General features: G+C 36.9%; 1 protein-coding gene across 3 annotated transcripts in view; it reads right to left on the reverse strand.

Annotated features, from left to right (window-relative positions):
• LOC117415578 (nucleolysin TIAR) overlaps nt 1–18,150 on the reverse strand; it is a 32,099-nt gene extending 13,949 nt beyond the window's left edge. For 2 of the 3 annotated variants that reach the window (XM_034026113.3, XM_034026114.3), the window contains exons 1-6: nt 17,760–18,100; nt 15,055–15,151; nt 9,217–9,366; nt 7,271–7,325; nt 5,443–5,530; nt 3,040–3,115 (exon numbers count right to left, since the gene is read on the reverse strand). In XM_034026113.3, coding sequence (XP_033882004.3) covers nt 3,040–3,115; nt 5,443–5,530; nt 7,271–7,325; nt 9,217–9,366; nt 15,055–15,151; nt 17,760–17,941 — 648 coding nt within the window. In that variant the 5' untranslated portion in view covers nt 17,942–18,100. The other variant, XM_059026584.1, reaches the window with a different exon arrangement.
• Between the last annotated feature and the right edge of the window lie 4,562 nt (nt 18,151–22,712).

Raw genomic sequence — 22,712 nt, forward strand, 5'->3', positions numbered from 1 at the left:
TCAACAGCATTACTGGGGAGTTGGTTCCATACCCTCACAATTCTCTGTGTAAAAAAGTGCATCCTATTTTCTGTTCTGAATGCCCCTTTATCTAATCTCCATTTGTGACCCCTGGTCCTTGCTTCTTTTTTCAGGTCAAAAAAGTCCCCTGGGTCGACATTGTCTATACCTTATAGGATTTTGAATGCTTGAATCAGATCACCACATAGTCTTCTTTGTTCAAGACTGAATAGATTCAATTCTTTTAGCCTGTCTGCATACGACATGCCTTTTAAACCCGGGATAATTCTGGTTGCTCCTCTTTGCACTCTTTCTAGAGCAGCAATATCCTTTTTTTAATGAGGTGACCAGAACTGAACACAGTATTCTAGATGAGGTCTTACTAATGCATTGTAAAGTTTTAACATTACTTCCCTTGATTTATATTCAACACTTCTCACAATATATCTGAGCATCTTGTTGGCCTTTTTTATAGCTTCCCCACACTGTCTAGATGAAGACATTTCTGAATCAACACACTCCTAGGTCTTTCTCATAGTTCCCCTTCTTCAATTTCAGTATCTCCCATATGATATTTATAATGCACATTTGTATTACCTGCATGCATTACTTTACACTTTTCTCTATTAAATGTCATTTGCCATGTGTCTGCCCAGTTCTGAATGATGTCTAGATCATTTTGAATGACATTTGCTCCTGCAACAGTGTTTGCCACTCCTCCTAATTTTATTTCGTCTGCAAATTTAATAAGTTTGCTTACTATACCAGAATCTAAATCATTAATGTAGATTAGGAATAGCAGAGGACCTAATACTGATCCCTGTGGTACACCACTGGTTACCTCGCTCCATTTTGAGGTTTCTCCTCTAATCAGTACTTTCTGTTTTCTACATGTTAACCACTCCCTAATCCATGTGCATGCATTTCCTTGATTCCCTACTGTGTTCAGTTTGAGAATTAATCTTTTATGCGGGACTTTGTCAAAAGCTTTCTGGAAATCTAAATAAACCATGTCGTATGCTTTGCAATTATCCATTTTCAATGTTGCAAAAAAATCAAGCAGGTTAGTTAAACACGATCTCCCTTTCCTAAAGCAATGCTGACTGTCTCCCAGGATACTGTTACCATATAGGTAATTTTTCATTTTGGATCATATTATAGTTTCCATAAGTTTACATATAATAGAAGTCAGGCTTATTGGTCGGTAGTTACCTGGTTCGGTTTTGTCTCCCTTTTTGTGGATCGGTATTACGTTTGCAATTTTTCAGTCTGTCGGTACAACCAACCCCTGTGTCAAGAGACTGTTGCATGATCTTGGTTAGCGGTTTGTAAATAACTTTTCATTTCTTTGAGTACTATTGGGAGGATCTCATCCGGCCCGGGGGATTTGTTTATTTTAAGAGCTCTTGGTCCCTTTAACACTTCTGCCTCTGTTATGCTAAAGTTATTTAAAACTGGATAGGAACAGGTCGACATGTGGGGCATGTTGGCCGTGTCCTCCTTTGTAAAAACCTGTGAAAAGTAATCATTTAATATATTTGCTATTTTTTTTCCTTCGTCTATGATTTTGCCATTTGTGTCTCAGACATTTAACCTCCTCTTTGAATGTTCTCTTGCTGTTATAATATTGGAAAAACATTTTGGAATTGGTTTTAGCCCCCTTAGCAATATTGATTTCTATCTCTTTCTAACTTCCTTTTTGACTTGTGTTTGCAGTTCCAAGTACTCTTTCTGTGTACTTTGTTTTTGGTCCCTTTTAAAATGCTCTGTAAAGTGCTTTTTTTCGCTGAATATTTTGTTTCATTGATCTATTAAACAATTTTGGCCATTTTGTTTTAGATTTAGGATTTGTCTACTTTTGGGATGTAATTGTTTTGCACCTCTAGTACTGCATTTTTAAAAAACAGCCATCCTTTTTCTGTGGATGTTTTCTCTATTTTACTTCAATATACGTCTGTTATTCTCTGTTTCATACCTTCATAGTTTGCTTTTCTAAAATTGTAAACCTTTAGTCATTACTTTTGGGGTTTTAAAAAACACTTCAAATGAGACCATGTTGTGGTCTGAGTTTACCAATGGCTCTCTGACCTGTGTTTTAGTTATTCTGTCTTCGTTATTTGAAAAGACTAAATCAAGGCATGCCTCCCCTCTAGTCAGTGCCTTTTTTTATGAATTTTAGTTGTTTTATGAATGAGTACGAAATCACCTTGGTGCCCTTGGGTTGGATTTTTGTTTTGCCTCTTTGCCCCCTAGTATAGCCTTGGTGCCCCTGGATTTTCATGTCAACCGAGGGCAATATTTATGTTTTATTATGGTTTCTTTCAGGAAAAAGTAGGCAGGTTTTTATAAAATGCTAGTTGCAGATACGCACAGTTGAAATGAAGTCGCTATCTACAGGGTATTTGTGTCCCCTAACAAGCGATATTTATTGACAACACGCCATAATACAGGAACAAATGATCACTGCACTTTACCTGGAAATAACCCTTCTCCTTCCTTGTTTACAACACTGTATGCAAGCTACCTTCAAATCAATAAAATTCATTCCCATTTGAAAGATAGTAACTTCTACCCTTCCTTAAAGTTGCTGTTTAAATGCTTGCTGTTCACCCTGGTCCACTACTGACACAATTATTTGAATGCATTTTATGCATGCCCACACAAGTGTAGTCCCCTCAATTTTTGGTTCTGCCCGCCCGCCCCCCACCCCTTCCATCACATCATGGTAAATTTGCCATGCCATCGCCCCATAATGAGTGCAATGTGGCCCGCCAGATTTGGACATTGCCTTATCTGGCCCTCCAATTAATGTAATTGAATAGCCCTGTTATTAGAAGACTATTTCTTGTGCTTTATAAAATAGTTTGTGTGTGAATGCTTCAATTCACATTCCAATTCAAAACAAAAGCACAAATTAAAAGTAATGATCAATCAAGTTTAAAAATATCCTTGCGCTCAATTAACCATTAACTTGTTTGACAAACATTCACCTGTTAAGGGACAGGCCATTCACTTGCTGACCCAGATTCAGGGGCTTACCAGTTTGTTGTAGAAAGACACAAATCCATAGCCCTTTGATTTTCCTGTTGTCATGTCCTTCACAACACGAGCATCCCTGCAAAAAGAGGTGACAAGCTTGTCAGACAGCTGGATACTTGCCAACTGAAGTAAAAAATAAAAGGAACTACACACACTGTACTGAAAGAATAGATTTGTGGTTTTTTTTTTTTTTTTTTTTTTTTAAATAACCCTAAAAGACTAGTATTTAAATTTGCCAACAGCTTGTTCAACTGGTAAGCAAAAAGAAGTTGAAGAAATATAAATGTAAACATGCAACCTACACTGAGTCAACTAGTCATTCTAATAAAAAATACACTTAACAGTAACTTAGATCTTTACCACATATGGTGTTTTTATCACTTAATAGTCTACCATCTAATATTCTACTGACTATGGTCAAGGTTTTTATGAAGTAAATCAATATTTCTTACTCTGTTTACCATGCATTCATATAAATTCAGCTATTGGTGTTCTGTCTACCGATACAAATAAGAAAATACATTAAAATTGAGAAAAGAGAAAAAAATAGGAATTAAAAGGCATACATCGCCTGTTAACAGATTTCTTTATTTTTCCTGGTCAATTCTTTACCATCATTATGGAGTTTGGGCAGCTGTAAATTTCGAAAAATTGACATTCAGAAATTTAAGAAAGGAGAATAAAAAACTAACAATACCAATAACCACACCAGTACGAAACAACAAATTTACACAGATAAGCTTTAGTAAAACGTTAAACAAAAATGATTGGAAATACTTTGAAAAAACTGCACTGAATATAAAAATGTTAAGATGTAAAAATATTTAAATATATATTTTATAAATATAAGAAAATAGAAATGAGAAAAAAAAAAATCTACAACTGAGTTTCCAGTGTGCACAGTTCCTTGCAGTTAGCCTTCAAGATCCTGTCCATTATGAGCAATTCTGTAAAATAACCAGAATGCCAATACTTTTAGTTGCGACTCAGAACTACGAAAAGCTAAAGGTTTCTTACTTGCTTGCTTTCTACATTACATGTTTTTTTTCACATTGAAAACTACTTACCATAATCAAATTCAAAACAAAAATAATGAATCAAAAAGCAATTGTGGTCCATTGAAAAGAAATAAAAGGGGAGGGTGAGTAGAAAGGTAAACATGGGAGATGGTAGATTAAGTTTGTACGCACACTCTGTGTCTCAGATATTCTAATCTTTTCCTATCAATCATGTGCTTCAAAAGAGACTATATGCATTTCAGGGTGTTTCATATATAAAACTGTCTTTCTAAAATATCTGTTGCTGGAAAAAATGATGATACTGAGTAGCTATATCCTTAGATGCAGCTTTTAAAACAATAGGCTTAACAATAACTTAATTACAAATTACTCTGTCAAAAGGTCCATCCCACCTAGTAAAACATTTTGAAGGTTATTTTACTTACAGCCTGAGTTTGCCCATCCTAAAATGTAAAGTCCCTTCAACAGACAAAGCCTTTAGTTCTGTTTAAATGATTCTATTAAAGTCCTGAGATGGGTAATAATACTTAAATTTAAATTAAGCCAGTGCTTTTGAAACAGAGTTGAGATGACATGCTAGAAGTCAGTACAGAGCAAATGACTAATACGCTTGTTATTCTTATTCTCTACAACAATATTCCCACATTGCTTCGGGGCAATGCACAAGTGTCAAGGCTACACTGACAAACAAAACTCTTGATCTTCACAATGTACAGAAAATGAACACTATCCATTTGTGTTCATGTGACTGCAAGCATTTTCTAACTATGTAGGTTCTACATTTCTCTTGTACTACTTTAAATTGTATTTTTGTGGTCAAATTATAAACCATAACAAAAGCTCAAGTCGAAGCTCATCATTATTCTGGATTTGATTAGCCAGTTTACACTAATGGTTGGTCATTCTGGTAGCCAGATAAATATAACACATAGGTGAATGGTTTCTTGGACGAGTCCATTTGAACTTAAAAGCATTGGTGGAGATACAGTTGCGATTTTGTTGTTTTTACTTCTTTAACTTGTCTGGTCTGAACGGATCTGCACCACCACATTTGGATATATACTACTACATCCGTATAGTTGATCAAATTAAAGCAAAAGCAGGACTTTGAGGGGAAAAGAAAACTGACTATCATATATAGGGTGTATGGTTGAATGTAAAAACCAAACAAAGATAATTCATTCTGTATAAAAAGGTTAAGGATGATAAGTGACTATATAACATCATAAGACAAACATCAACTCTTTTGTCCTTCAATGCATATCTTTGTCTAAAAAAAAAAAAAAAAACATTGGAAATAATATTGCATTTTAATTAGTTACCATTCTGTAAAAACAGTGTTTGACATCATAGAAGATTAGTGCTTTTAAAATTATACACTTACGAGATTTTACCAAACGGAGCAAAAGCAGCTTTGATATCTTCTGTAGTAATCTCCGGGCTCAAATCTCCCACAAAGACATGGAAGTGATCTGAAACAGGCAAAATAAAGGATGAAAGTGAGGTTTAAAAGGTAATCAATAAATAAAACTATGTATTACTATCAACATTCACATTCAGAATAAAGATTCATCTGGTCATTATAATTCACCTGCATGGAATAATAGCCCATCAATTGGATTTGCATGTACAAAAAGGGAAACTTAACAGAACAGTATATCAGCACAGCACACAGATAAACATGTCACCATATAGTCTTAGTCTGAAAGAAGGTTGTTTCACAATAACACAGCTTCCATTTACAGGAAACATTTTCAAAGCTTCACATAGTGACATCATTGCTAGGAAGAGGACAGGACATCACAACAGACAACACTTAACAAGCAGAGGTGAAATGTATAGCCAACTGTACAAGTGTATCTATAGTATTCAAATGAAACCTTATGAGAAATTACATTATTGCAGGAACAAATTGAACTTACTGTGCAGCCAGTTTAGCAGACTTAACAAACCTGTTAAACTTGAAATAGGTGGCTTTTTACAATGTTAATATTTCACAATCTAAACATTAATAAATGTCAGACCCCCTTAATCTGGTCAATAGATTATACCTGGGTACATAGTCATTGGAGCCTGAAAGAGAAAATTATTATAGTAAATTGGACTATATCACACTGAAGGCTCTGTGCTACAACTTAAGATTTCATTTTCATAATTCTCACAGGACTATAGATGGAAAAATCTCTGCCGCAGAACTAGCCATAGATCGAAGAACCTAGAGTGATCTGACTAAAATATTTTAGCACAGCATTATGAAAAACAGAGCCTTTATATTGTAGAACAGTAAAACAGACACTGATAAAGTCAGTTATGCTCAGGATTGCTAGATATGGGACAGGAGTAGTTTAGGCTATGTTGTTTTGCCAGTGTTCTTCAACAATTCCTACATCTTCGTAAAGTTCTTAGTATGTTCTACATCAAGCCCACAAAACAAATTTTCCCTAATGAAACTATTACAAAAACAAAAACACAAGAATTATCCAAGTCCAGCTTCCAAACAAGAAGAAAAAAATTATATGACATAGAATAAATTTAAATATCTTTCTTACAGAAAGAGGAACTTACAAAAAGAGAGAACAGGGAAAGGTACAGGAAGAGAGTCGTATAAAAAAATGAAACAATAGAATTAAAATGAGCAACAACTGAAAGGAGACATAAAACAAAAAAAAGAAATAGATTAAATACACTTCATACCCAAAAGGATGTATAAAACAAAGGACTACAGGTGAACTGAATGGAATTTAACACAAAAATATATATATGAAAAATACAATATTTTGCAATAGTAAACTTAAATATTGCTTTTCTTACATTAACATTTAAAAAATGACAAATTACTGTCAAACAAAGATACCAAAGGATCTCCCATATCCTGTTTTCTGAATTGCATTTTAAGTACTTTAAGTTATATAGGCTTTTAAGTAATAACAAACATCAGCATTATGGTACTTGTTAATACTAACCACACTGCAACACACATACACTAAGGCTATATCAAACCTACTTTGGTTCCTTGCTCCTCTTCCATTTTGAAAGATGGGTCTACAAAACATCTTGCATTCACAACATAACCTCTTGCAATAAACACATCTATTTCATATTTGATTTTAAAAGGAGTGGCTCGATACAGGATGATAAATGTCAACACTGTCATTCAGTTCCTCTAAACCCCTAATTTTCTTTTACTTTGAGAAACAGAAAGTGAAACTTACTGGATGTGTCTTTCTTCTGGCTACTTGGAGTTGTTGCCCAATTTACCTTGACTTCCTATAAAAAAAAAACACATTTTAAAAAAGTGACACTTGAAGGATCCCAGGGTGTCAGCTTCAACAACATTACTGGGGAGTTGGTTCCAGACCCTCAATTCTCTGTGTAAAAAAGTGCCTATTTTCTGTTCTGAATGCCCCTTTATCTAATCTCCATTTGTGACCCTTGTGTCCTTGTTTCTTTTTTCAGGTCAAAAAAGTCCCCTGGGTCGACATTATCAATACCTTTTAGGATTTTGAATGCTTCAAATCAGATCACCGCATAGTCTTCTTTGTTCAAGACTGAATAGATTCAATTATTTTAGCCTGTCTGCATACAACATGCCTTTTAAACCCGGGATAATTCTGGTTGCTCTTCTTTGCACTCTTTCTAGAGCAGCAATATCCTTTTTGTAACGAGGTGACCAGAACTGAACACAATATTCTAGATGCGGTCTTACTAATGCATTGTAAAATTTTAACATTACTTCCCTTGATTTAAATTCAACACTTCTCACAATATATCCGAGCATCTTGTTGGCCTTTTTTATAGCTTCCCCACATTGTCTAGATGAAGACATTTATGTTATTATTATTGCCTGCATGCAGTACTTTACATTTCTCTATTAAATGGTTAAAACTCCACCAAAACGACCCTCACCCAACCCCCAAACACTGAAAATATGAAACTGGCCTCCCAAATTAAATCTACGGATACTGAGCTGTGTAGCAGGGCAGCAGGACAGAAGCCCTGCACATGAAAAGGGTGCGGGGAAAAGCCCTGCCATAAAATATGTTTTTGTATTGTTTATTTTATAACTGGGTACCCCTCCACACCTGTGCAGTTTTTTGTATTTGTTTTGTTGTAGTATTATTATTATTACGACTACTACTACTATTATGATTTATTTATTTATGAATATGACTGCGAAGCCGTATGTTTTTGTTATTTTTATTTAAATGTGTTCTGGCAGAGGCAAGGTCGGCAGCTCGTCCTCTGCCAGTAGTAATTAAAAAAACTTGTGCAGATTGTGCCCGAGAGGTAATGAGATAATTGATAGTGAACTCCTCAGCCATAGTAAATAAAACTTAATTCAAGTCAACAAAAACAATAAATCTCAGGATTATAGATACAGTTTCTATGTGACCGGAGCAATATTTTAACAAAAATCACTGGCTAACAATTACACCACATGTGTGATCAAGTTATTCTCCTTCCAAGTGCTATATAAAAAAAAATATGCAAGACAGTCATGTGCCTCAAATTAGAATAAAGGGTAATTGGCTAAAACTGAACACACAATACCAGACTTTGTGAAATAGCAGATCCCAGTACAAGGAGATAAGAACATAAGAAAGTTTACAAACGAGAGGAGGCCATTCAGCCCATCTCGCTCGTTTGGTTGTTAGTAGCTTATTGATCCCAGAATCTCATCAAGCAGCTTCTTGAAGGATCCCAGGGTGTCAGCTTCAACAACATTACTGGGGAGTTGGTTCCAGACCCTCACAATTCTCTGTGTAAAAAAGTGCCTCCTATCTTCTGTTCTGAATGCCCCTTTATCTAATCTCCATTTGTGACCCCTTGTTTCTTTATTCAGGTCAAAAAAGTCCTCTGGGTCAACATTGTCTATACCTGCTGTGAGGTGCTGTGAAAACCTGAGTCAATAATGACACAGAGAAAGAAAATGGAATCTATTTTATTCCACCATGCTCCCTCTACTTCCTTAATGGCCCCAGTCATGTGCTTAAGCACATGTTCACTCTCCTTGGAAATACACTCGCAGGAGACTGATTTCAACACAGACCAGACCAGTTCTTCCACTGCTTGAGGGATCTTCAGTATCTTCACTTAGCGCTAAACAGTAAACCAAGCCTTTAATGCAAGAAATGCAAAATGAATGAGAAGTGTTTACCTTTCCCATTATCTTTCTGCCATTCATTGCTGCCAGTGCAGCAGCAGCATCCCTGTGTTCGTAGAACTCCACAAAGCAATAGGGATCATTGCTTGTTTGCTGCAAAACAGAAAATCCAACAGAAGCGTTGACCCTTCTGCTATCTGGTTGCTGAGAAAAAAAAGCCAGGAGAGTATATTATTGCACAATATTGAGCTCAACATGTAACATTTCAACATACAGCTATTCTTAGTCATTACTGCAAACATACTGAAGTCTTAACAATCCTGTTAAATTTTACACCAACATAGACTATTTTGTGATGGTTTACTAGATTTCTCTTTAACATGGCCTTCATCCTCCCTTGAAAACATACTGGCCACTGAATCACTGAGCCAGACAGTAATGCATGCTACTATCTGAGGCAGTAGATAGTTAGGAGTTGTAGATCTCAGTTATTATAGTGAAGTAACATACATACAAATGGAATCGTTATTATAGTTTACTCTGTAAATTCCCCTTACGCTTCTATATTTGTGCTGAAGTTATTGATTAAGCTTTGAACACAAAAGGCCTCTTGTTTTGAAACTCATTTTCACATTATGCAAATCAAACCTATTTCACATAAGTGCAAAACAGCCAAGGTGGACAAGAAACAAGAGCGAAGAAAACTCAAGGGCCATTTTAAAGCAGTGTGGCTTCAATCCTAATGCATATTAATATATTTTGTATGATAAACAGCTTACAAAATGCATTTGCAGAAACAGTTACGCACGGTTCAGAGATTTAAAATGGCAAACACTGCAGTTAAACCTCAAATGATTAAATCACATGATTAAATCCGACACGCTGTACACGTTCTGCAAGTGTGAATCCTTACACGCTGATCGTGTCTGTCTGTCCGTTCGTCCATCCATACATGCACGATAACCACCTTGATTTTGCAGTATTTCTTCTCCAAACACTCTTAGCCTATAGATATTTCCAGTTAAATATCTGTCATCTTTCAGGTAGGGTGTGATTACTAATCGATTATGAGGCATGTGTCTGCACTGGGTTCAATTATAAGCAAATATTTCCTAAATTTGTGGAGTTGTTAGCCACTGGGGAAATAAATATTTTACTCACTGAAAGCAGAAAATATTTTATGGGTCACACACGACAGTTTAAAAATGGCAAATGAGAAAGAGCTCTGTGTTATATGTGAGATTTAAATATAGAAAAAAAGCCACAGGATCAACACAGCAGTGAGCTGAGCTGAGCTGAACTTCTAAGCTTTCCAATGATACCGCCCTTTCAGTCTAGCTGCTTCAATGATGGAGCAACAGCCTCAAAACGAAACCTAAGCTGTGAACTCTGTCACATAATGAGAGGCTTAACTTCAGACAGTCATAGTTCCGGCTAGGAGTACCGCTGAATATGTCATTGGAAAGCCCTGAGTCTTTTAAACAAGCTATGAACCCGGTAGGTGGCTTTTACGATGCCCGAGTAATATGTGCGTAACCTTCGGTGCGCTGGCTCCCTAAAATGAATGGGGCTGAGTTAAGAGTTAAAGCAAACATTGTTTACACTGCATTGTACTAAGTTTCTATAATGCTTAAAGATAGCGGCCGAGAATCACGTACGAGAGAATGAAGTCTCGCGGCACTTAGAAAATCCAGCACTACTTTTTTTTATTTTTTTTATTTTAAATCAGAACTACTCAGAATGCGGCTCATAGTGCTTTTGTCACTGACACCCACTTCTTTAGAGACTGCTGTAGCATTTCAGGCATTCTAAATTGGGTGAAAAATACAGTAGCATGGTGTCTTAAAATATCCCTGCTATTCCCGCTATCCTGAAATTCACGCCCTGCCCCTGTTGCTATGCTGTCTGCCTGCGTTCAGAGCAATATAATGGTTTACTACATTTTGAAAACGAACATATATTCAAACTAATATTTAAATTAGGCGCAAATACCCAAACATAAAAATCCTGTGTTCATCCCAGCAATAACATGCAGTCAGTCAGCCAATCACTCACCCTTCTTTTATTGCAGAATCACTGTGCAGTTCTGAATTGTGTTCTAAGCTTGCTGTAATGCTTTAAAAGCATTATAGCTTGTAAATGATGAAATGCAGCCACGTTTTGTAAGACTGTGTTAAAGCAAGCAGATAACTATACAACAAGCTCAAAAGAATAGCTAGCTATAGATAAAGCCTCCTTTGACATTGTAGAAGTTCAGCAAGATTTCTGATTTATGTAGGGCAATCCACTCTGGAGTTAAGTTAAATCAGGTCGAAGTTGGGTCCTCTGAATACTAGGTATGATGCTTCCTTGATTCGCATGGTCAACCATGATATTTCTGATAATCGATACAGATAAAAAATGTAATGTGAGACTGCACACAAAAAAAGCGTCTACATTGAAATCCGAGAATAAAATCTATTAGCAAGTACTGCCTCACACCAACTTTTCACTCATCTCATCACTCATCACTGTGTAAAGGATTTTTTTTGCCAAGCCTGCCAGAAGCAAACCGGAGAGCTTAGCGGAGGCAGGTTATTGTTGATCATCAGTTAATTTAATGATGGAAGGCAAAACGGCAATTCAACCTGCCTGTTTAAAATTAACAGCGTGGCCTTACTGGATATATATATATATATATATTTTTTGCAACAAGGACTTACCCTAAATTATTGCTAAAAGTCACATTGCGTTTAGACAAGAATCAAGTACCAGTATATCACATTGTCAAGACCCTGCTAATGCACAGCTCTACTGAATACCCCTCCTTTGTTCCCAGGCTTTGCTTTGAAAGCTTAACCCATTGAGGGCCAATCATCCTATTCACAGTATCACTATATTAAGTGATGTGACTAATTTGCATGAACCAGTGTCCCTAAAAAAGGTTAAGCATAAGTGTAGAAAAAGGATGCCTTGAGAAGAGTTCTTTAAGCTTGTACCAAAAACATACCAAGTCATTAGCTCCTTTTACACTACTATTAATTGACATTTACACCTCTACCTATTCACTGACAAAGCCAACGCACACCAAGTTAAGATTTTTAACTATAATATTTTCAAGGGAAATGAACACAGTCAGCTATGAATTGTTGTAAATACCGTATGAGAGCTTTTATTATTTTGGCTACACTAAAAAGCCCCTTCCTTTCTTATACATTCCAAATCAATTTCTTATTTATCAGCAAGTAATCTTTCTACCCATATGAACTACATTTTTAGGTTTAAAATTTTCAAAATGTTTGAAAATTAACCATTTCATTCATCTGCACAATTTTACATTTCCAATCTGTAGCAAACACCCATAATATTAAAATACAGTACATTGCTCACGCGTTATATTGCCCCCCCCCCTCCTTTATAATGCCAGCCTCACTTACTGCCAGCTATTCTTTTTGAATAGATGTCTATCTATAAAAACAGTGCAATCTGTACCCGTTATACCGCCACCTGCCAATTTTCCAAGCCAAGCAAACTTACATAAGAACATACGACAGTTTACAAACGAGAGGAGGCTATTCAGCCCATCTTGCTCGTTTGGTTGTTAGTAGCTTATTGATCCCAGACTCTCATCAAGCAGCTTCTTGAAAGATCCTGCGGTGTCAGCTTCAACAACATTACTGGGGAGTTGCTTCCAGACCCTCACAATTCTCTGTGTAAAAAAGTGCCTCCTATTTTCTGTTCTGAATGCCTTTATCTAATCTCCATTTGTGACCCCTGGTCCTTGTTTCTTGTTTCTTTTTTCAGGTCAAAAAAGTCCCCTGGGTCGACATTGTCTATACCTTTTAGGATTTTGAATGCTTGAATCAGATCACAGCGTAGTCTTCTTTGTTCAAGACTGAATAGGTTCAATTTTTAGCCTCTCTGCATACAACATGCCTTTTAAACCCAGGATAATTCTGGTTGGTCTTCTTTGCACTCTTTCTAGAGCAGCAATATCCTTTTTGTAACGAAGTGACCAGAACTGAACACAATATTCTAGGTGAGGTCTTACTAATGCATTGTAAAGTTTTAACATTACTTCCCTTGATTTAAATTCAACACTTCTCACAATATATCCAAGCATCTTGTTGGCCTTTTTTATAGCTTCCCATTTTATTCATGGTGAACATAGTTATACTTACAGTATAAATTACAATACACAATCATAACTTACACTTAAAAATAATAAGCACAGGGGCTCCCGAGTGGCGCATCCAGTAAAGGCGCTCCTCGCAGGATGTGCCCTATAGCCTGGAGATCGCTGGTTCGAATCCAGGCTATGTCACAGCTGACCGTGACCGAGAGTTCCTAGGGGGCGGCGAACAATTGGCTGAGCGCTGCCCGGGTAGGGAGGGCTTAGGTCGGCAGGGGAATCCACGGCTCACCGCGCATCAGCGACCCCTGTGGCCGATAGGGCGCCTGTGGCTCTGCAGCGGAGCCGCCAGATCTGTGTTGTCCTCCGGCACTATAGGTCTGGTAGCATTGCTGTGGATCTGCAGTGCGAAAAATGACGGCTTGGAAGGAGCACGTTTCGGAGGACGCGTGTTTCAGCCTCCGTTTCCTGAGTCGGCGGGGGGGTTGCGAGCGGTGAGCCGGGGATAGAGATAATAATTGGGCATGCTAAATTGGGGTGAAAACCGGGGTAAAAATAATTGGCGACGACTAAATTTAAAAAAATAAAAATAAATAAATAAATAAATAAATAAATAATAAGCACAATAATGTAACATGTTAGTAGTGTAAAGATTAATTTTAGTAATAAGAGCATTATGCATTAAAATTTACTCAATGCCTTTTTACGTACATACTAGTTTACCTACATTAACATTAGGTAGTCCAAGATTAGTGATAATCAGGGTCCGTGAAACCATACGAAATCACCCAGGTTCCTAATTTAACTGGTACATACCCAAATAAAAAAAAATAAGATAAAGCACTTAACGGTAACAAGGGGGGCAGAGCTAACCTAATCGCTAGCCAGCCCTCTCAGGGTGCGGTGCCGAAGATGGACAGCCACAGACAGGGCACACAGTAAAGAGCATTACAAATTAAAAGCTTTACAACAAATGAACAATAACAATCTCTGGTGGGACACTGCCTTGAGCAAGGCAGTGTACTTTACCCACGTTGCTCCAGTAAAATTAACCCAACATATATAGATGTGTGATTAGTTTACTGTATGACTAATATTGTAAGATTTCATACATTAAAGCAATTCGATTTTTTTTGGCTTTCTAAGTCATGGGCATTGCTTTAAACCTACAACACCTCATTTTAGTTTGTATATTATTTTTTGGGGTCACACAGGTTGTCAGCATAATTTGCCATGTCCATCGGTCGGATGTTACACAGCTTGACAACGGTTTGTTTTCAGCGGTTACCAGTTGCTATGTGGAAGTCACTTGACTCGCCGCAAACCTATTGAGTTGTTTACGGCGCCGCTGGGATACTGAACAACTGGCTACCAAACCACGCATCGAATATTGAGGTAAATGTTTGTATTTATTAACAACAAAACTAGTGCTTCATAAAATCAGGGAGGGAAAAAACTATCAGCGAAACCAGGTTTTATTTCGTACCTGACCTGCCCACTCCCACAGTCGCCGATGGCGAACGCATATTAAAAAATGATCGCAGAGACTAATTTTGGTCGCCACTGGCGACCCACAGCTCGCAAATTTGAGCCCTGCCACTCAGGCCCCGAATTACAAATAGACATTTATTTCTTGGTCTAGTTGCTCTGCCTCACTACGATTGTTACATGCAATCAAATTATATCTAGCTAAAGAGCAAAATAAACTTCTATTATGACGAACAAACCAACAGACACAACCAATGTGTACAGTAATCGTGTACAGATTGAGCAATTCTTACCTCTGTAATCATTTTACAGCTCTTGCATGGTCCAATCTGACTAAACAACTGAAGGATTAAGACTTCTGTCACGTCTCTGGACAGGTTACCTACATAGCTGCAAATCAAAGAAAAAAACAGGGCAGAAATAATCATTAAAATTGCAAGGATGTGGTGAAACAGGAATTATTTTAAACAGTGTTAATATTTATTTCACATTTAACATACCATTTGCTTCCCAGTTTGCAGGAATGTGTAGTGTTTTCTTGCAGAAAATACTTTGCTAAAGCTACCTATTAAAAATGAAATCCTCTAAATGTAACCTCACTTTAAATGTAAAGCTCTATTGTGGGTAGTGGTTAGACAACACACAGCTAAAGAATCCAGTTTGTCCAATGACCAGCAGTAATTACTGATTTAGAGTGCTATATAACACCTACTTCTACCCCACCTCCAAAGATAGGACAAAGTAACGTAATAAAGCTACTATACTGCATGTTAAGAGTAAAGAAGAATGCAAACGATAATGGTTTCAAACTTTCTTTGCATGATTAAGGCAGCTGAAAAGTGACAGGGGATTTCAAGTAACCTCAAGAGTTTCCTGCACGATCAACCTGCACAGCTAAGCATAACAGTAGTGTTGCCCCGTGGTACATGGTAGAGTACAGATAATCTTAAGGCACCTACCCGATGCGGCGAGCAAAACTGTGCAGCGATGCGACAAAATGAATAGAACCTATACTTTTGATAAGTATCTTTCACACCACAGGCGACGCGGGAGCGGCACTGGAGCGGCGTGAATTAAATAGGATTGTTTTTTTACGATGTGTTGCCCTTCAACTAAAAAAAAAAAAAAAGGCGGAAAAAAATATATATCATATTTGCTGTGGAGAAATACCCAGAGCTTTACAACGAAGTTCATTGCAATTACAAACATACAGAGATTAAATATAATATATGGGAGTTCATTTAAGGAACTGGATATTCCAAGTATGTATGATTTATTGCCATATATGTTGAAATACCGTCAGAGAAGACACTCAATTTCCACATCATGTTGACGAATATGTACCAGTTTTGATCATAGTTTTGTCAATAGCAATTTTTAACGCTGTATATATCTGGCAGTTTTCAAACCTGCCACTGTGTCGCTTCTCGTGTGTATGGTCATGTCGCTTCAAAGTCGCCTTTTCGTCGCCCAATTAAATCTTATCATGTCTGGTGTGTGGCGGCCTGGTTATTTCAGGTTATCAGTATGTTGCTAGTGTAGTGCAAGATATGTCCATTCCTCTTACGCCAACTATCCTTATATCCTATATTTTACACATCTTCCTCAAATGAGTTATGAAGCATCCCCTGCATTTTATGTAGGAATTATAAAGCCACATGACAAAAAAGTCCTTTCCTCTCATAAGAATTAAACTTAATATTTTAGCTAAACAACCTAGCTACAGATCAATTATCAAAAGCTATACACAGCAAACCAAAGGGGATGCAATTGACATTCCTTAGCATGTGCAATATAAAATGCCTGTCCAGTAATGTTTGAAAAATATTGTACAAGTCCTGATATAGCTGCTGTACAAACAGTACAACAGCTATAAATAGCTATATTTATTTCTACAATAAACATAAGTTCAAAAATCAACGACAACCTACTGCTTATGGTGTCTGTAAATGTTTGCTACGCGAGTTGTAAACTGCCCTCTATAAATTAAACGTAAGGCTCTGTCCGTATCCGGTATGTATGTATGCTCATGTGCAGCAGCAACAACACACACACAATTGTCGCAACATGCCAAAACAAGGCCTTATATTTTAAAACTAGTCCCTACGGGTTTTCTATGCTGGATCATTAGCATTTTCCATGTACTGGAAGACACAGTGATTATTACTGCGACCAGTGGCACTGGAACAATTTTTAAAGTGGGGGTACTGAAAGCCATTTAACAAAACTGTAACCCCTGTGATGGAGCCATGCTGCCGCACCCCCAGCACCCCTGCCTGTAACACTTTCAAACCTCAAAAACCACTGCTTTGTCCTGACAACACGCAGTTACACTAGTAGAGCACAGAACTTGCTACCTTACAACAGTTTTAACACTCTCTTTGACTTGTGTTATTGGATCATTATTGGCACGTTTCGTTGGTGGGAACCCTTAGAACTAAGAGAGATGATACACATCCTAAAACTGTAAATAGGACAAAATCAAATTATATATATTAAGATACAAAACAACCGGGTAGAAAGCAGATGCCATGCATTTAGCAAACTCCCACCATTAAAACGAACTACAAAGAGAACCCAAAAATGTTTTTAAAATCTTAAACCTATGTGAATTGATCTTTAAAAAAATAAAACAAACGCAATTTAAAAGAAAATGGACATCTGAAGCATTGCAACACAAGCCACAACTGCAGTGAACGGCGTAATGCAGCCATGGTGGTGAACAAGACAATACGGACTATCATCTCCTCAAATACCATTAAACCGAATGTAGTAAATGTTAAACATATATACACATAACGGTTTTCATTCCTGAATAATCTGAAAGCATGCCATTGTATAACTTGGCCATCTGTGCGTGTGTGAAATATTCCAGATGTCGCTCGAATCATCGATGCCTCTTCGTTTTACTAGTTGTCTAGGTGCGGGGGTGGCTCTGACGATATCAAAGTACAACAAAGTTATTAAAATACAACTGGAAACTGTATTTGATACTTACAGGGTCTTGGGGTAGCTGTCGTCATCCATGTTCTGGGACACCTGCCTGTTATTACTGTGCAAACCCTGCTTACTTTGGTGCTGTACAAACTGACTCTGGTGAATTTCTTTCTCTGGTAAAAGGTAGAAAATGGCGGAAACCGGCGAGTCAGGAAACCCAGGGCTGCACATGCGCATTGCCATTCTCCAGGCCACAAAACTAGGAACGGAAACGTATGACAAATCACCAAATTAAAATGTTAACGTTTTTAGGTGTAAAATAGGCTAAAAATGTATCAGCTATTGTGTCACCAGTTGGCAATTCTTGGGTTACCGTTGATAAAAAATATGGGAACAGCCAAGTCTCACCTGTTATTTTTATGTGTAAACGACTCTGGTGGGTTGCTGGAAGTTGTAGTTTGGACGTTTGACGTTTTGAACCGTCATCGATACGAGTCTGAACCAGATACAAACTACAACTACCAACAGGCTTGACCTGCACGTTTGGCACGAGGTGAAAGTTTACCAAGTACTATTATGGGATGTTGTTGAAGGTGTTTGGGTTTGTTTGTAATGATTCTTGGTGTTGGTGAAATCAAAGTAAAACAAAAACAAGAAACATTGTAATCTGTAACGTGTGCTGCGTATTATAACGTGTAGAACATCATACGAAGTACTGCTACTGCCATAAAAAAAAAAAAAAAACATTCGTTTTCAGTTACAAAACTGTACTTGTCATGTGATTTTTCTGTATTATTGTATAATTGCTGAGTATACCGACGTTTTGAAAACTACATTTACATGTCTTTTTTTAAGAGAAAATGTAATATATACCCCAAACAAAATTGGAGAAATATTTGCTGCGGGGTGTTTGATGAAGGATAAATGCTACTTTTTTTTTCAAATAAAATTGATCCTGTTTACTGGAATCGCAACAGATGAAAAATAACAAAATCATGTGATATTATGGCCTTTCAACTCCAACAGCCTCCTGTGTAGTGCTGATTATCCGTAAGGTAAAATGTTAACATCTGTTTAAAGTTTACTTCTTGTGTTATAGGTACTATAATAGGACCCAATGTCGCAAAGAAATTATAATTCATATTTTACTATAACAGCCAGCAATGAGCTTGCTATTTTAAATCTCGCAATGTTTGATGATTTTACCAAGGGCATGCCCTCTATTCTGGGGATGTGTCAGTGGCCACCTGAATTGCAACACATTCTAATACTTGCAATAACTTGTGGTAAAAAAGGCAATCATTTGGTTTGGATAAGTGCTGAAATAAATGCACCGGTACAGAACATGCACACACAGATAGACATGGTGCAGAAAGTGGTGATTCTGAAAAGACAGAACATGCAGTGATTCAGTCTGGAATAATAGATCTCAAAATGATATCTACTCACTGACCTTTTATACATTCAATGTCTATGTTATCACTCTGTAATAAACCTGGTGCTGGTCATTTGATAAGGATGAAAGTGCTGGGTTTTATCACAAATTTAGTCCCGGGCCTGGACTGGCCAGTTAGTTTTATTTTACAGCTGAGAAGAAAAATGAAAGCCAGTGTTCCTACCACACGCAAAGCTATTACCCCTCGCATTCCAAGAATGTGTGGCTGTTCTGCGCAAGCTTTTATTTAAAAGGAATGACAGCAGACATTAAAATAAACTCATCTGGGAGTGGAGGCTGACTTATAAACTTCCCAGGCCAGAACATTTCTCTGAGTGGCACTGATTACCAGGGTTAAAATGAAGCAAATAATATAGTATTATCTTGAATCTGCAGTTATACATTACACTATGCTTGTCTCAGATTCTTGGTTATGGAGAGAAGTATTTGGTTTAAGGCACACTACCGTTCTAATTGCTATACGACTAGATGACTCCCATAATTCTGTAGAAACAGGAAATCCATGGACAAGCTGGATAAATAGGTCAATTGGTTGGGGCTAGTTAGCGCATTGCACTCTAGTGACCCCTACAGGTAGGGTTGCCACCCTTTCCACAGACCAAACCAGGCCATATGTATTTGTCAGTCTGTCTATCAATCAAAACTGCAGTATACTGTAATACAGTTTAACAATACCACCAGATCTCAGTACAAATCAATAATCATGCAATATACACAGTATTGAGCTGTTGATATTTCTAGCAATCAAACTTACAAGCCAGAAAAAAATGTATGCTAAATGTGGGATTTGAAGCAGGGACCACCTGGTTACAAGTACTTTTCTTTAACCACTGGACCACAAATAATGCTAACACCAAATTTGCGGAAAACGCTTGATGAATATAGGCCATTAATGACTCAAATTTGGTTCAGGGTTTTCAATTACAAATGTCTACTGCTAAATATGTAAAGCCTATTATACATACACAGACACATATATGTGGTTTAATTACCAATATATATCGTAATTAAACCATATTTTACTGTAACGCTTGTGTATTTAATCACATGCAGATCAATGTAATGTAAACATTATTCAAATGCTGCGGACAAAGTAGAATGTACATATCAATACTAAACAGTACATTTGGTAACACTATTTTAAGCACTACAGATTCTTATGTTCTTATGTACATATTAGGCATTTATTATGTACTTATTTGTGACGAATTAGCACATAATACACCATGTGTAGCCTCCTAATAAGGGTTTGTTAGATACTTATTATGCTCATTCTCAAACATGCCTTACTAACAGGTTACTGGACATTAATATAGGATTTGTATGCCTTATACTGAAGTGAAGACTGTTCTTGGGCATATTAGGTCCTACCTGCTGCTTGATGAATACCTTGGAAATAAAGCAGCAAAACAAAGTGGGCCATGCATGGATAGCACTCTATCCCAGAGCTGGACTTTGTTTCCAATAAAGGGCGTATTAGGAGGATATTGTTCACTAGTAAAGCATTTTGCAGCCCCTATTCTGAAGTGAAGGTTTCATTTTCATTAATTAAGAGCTTATTAGAAGCATATAGGTCATTAATACAGTTTTGATCTAACAAATAATATACAAAGAAGCAATTATCACCAGGGCATGTTAAATCAGTTGTGCAACCTGTATACTGAAGTGAAGACTCCAGACACTGCATGAAGCTCTTACTCACATTAATGAACTGTTAAAATGTGTAACAAATTGCTATATAATTATTTTCCCAGTAAAACATACAATCTTAAATTGGAAATATTTTTTCCAAAAAAGGGCAGATGCATTCTGCATTGCAATGTATAATAACATATGCACTAACATTGGAAATTTAAATTTGTACTATTTCGTTTTTCTGTATTTCGGTATTATTAGCATTCAGAAATAGGGATTTTGAGCGTGATTTCTAACATGATTTTCAGCTTTAACATTACAAATAACATTAACAGTTAGGGCTCTATGAAACTCGTTTTATTATTTTCTGATTAGAGTTTTTAAAAAAATGTAATTAGGTTGATTTAATTTAACTTATATACACCACAGGTGCAGCGAACAACACAAAACCATAAATCTACAGGCTTATATATACATATAAGAACATAAGAACATAAGAACATAAGAAAGTTTACAAACGAGAGGAGGCCATTCAGCCCATCTTGCTCGTTTGTAGCTTATTGATCCCAGAATCTCATCAAGCAGCTTCTTGAAGGATCCCAGGGTGTCAGCTTCAACAACATTACTGGGGGGTTGACCATTTGGTGTATGCATTGGATCATGTTTTACAAAATTATATTGAAAAATAGTATTGTTAACTTTAAAAATGGGTATTATTGTACCAAAATATGAAGCAGAAAAAAACGTTTTCCTTTTGCAATGAGATATTGGGGAGTTATAGAAGCGGTCTCCTCTAAGAAGATAGGCATATATAAAGCGCACTCCTGTGCTATAGTCAATTTTACTCCAATCGGACTTGTTTTCTACAGAACAGGAAGAATTATGTACCAGGATGAAGCAGTCTATTTTGTGTTGCTTTCTACAATTTTTTTAAAAAAAACTAAAAATAGCACGAGTACCCAGTGGTATTAGATTAAATAAATAAATAAATAAATAAATAAAGTCTGAGTTGTATTGTGTTTAGGCTAACAATTATTTTGTGTGACTTCATAATATTACAATGCATATCCTTCAGAGAAGGGGTAATAATAATAATAATAATAATAATAATAATAATAATAATAATAATAATAATAATAATAATAATAATAACACTATGTAACACAATTTTTGTTCCTGGGTAGTAAGTGTTATTTCCTAATTGCTTATGCCTCAAAAGTATAGAAAATGGCTATTATTCCCCACAGACTTTGCTTTTGTGACCAGGAGTGATATTTTGAAATTTACCTATTTCCAATGAGAAAACGGGTGAATTTGTGTCTTTTCGTTCACATAAAGTCAGAAAAAAACAACATATGAATCCAAATTAACATGTATTTATACTAAAGCAATACAAAAATGACAACAAAAGATTTAGAAGTGAGTAGTTTTTCGAGATTTACGATTATACTGTAAATCATTTTCACGAATCAGCCCCCAAATGTAGTCTCCCATCATGTTCTCGTTATACTGTCCTTCATTGACAGCTCATCCAGGAGCCTCAAAGCCGTGCTGCTCCATAATGGTAACAAGTACCCGTCTCTTCCCCTGGCTCACTCGGTGCACCTCAAAGAGGATTACAAAAGCATCAAGACCTTGCTGGACGCCTTGAAGTATGATGACTACGGATGACACCTTCCGGGGGTCCACCAGTGGCTCCCATTTGACGTTGTTCCTCCCCACAGAGAACTCGGTCCGCTGTGGCCAGTCCCGCCTGTGGTAGTGCGCCTTGGTGTCCCTGCTGTCCCAAAGGCAAAGATAGCAGGGAAACTTGGTAAAACCGCCTTGGAGACCCATCAGGAATGCCACCATTTTGAAGTCTCCTATGACCTTGATGCCATCTCAGAAAAATGCAGATATGTATCCACTTAGGCAGCTGGAACT

The sequence above is a fragment of the Acipenser ruthenus genome, chromosome 7, assembly GCF_902713425.1.
Source record: "Acipenser ruthenus chromosome 7, fAciRut3.2 maternal haplotype, whole genome shotgun sequence".
Taxonomy (NCBI): Eukaryota; Metazoa; Chordata; class Actinopteri; order Acipenseriformes; family Acipenseridae; genus Acipenser; species Acipenser ruthenus.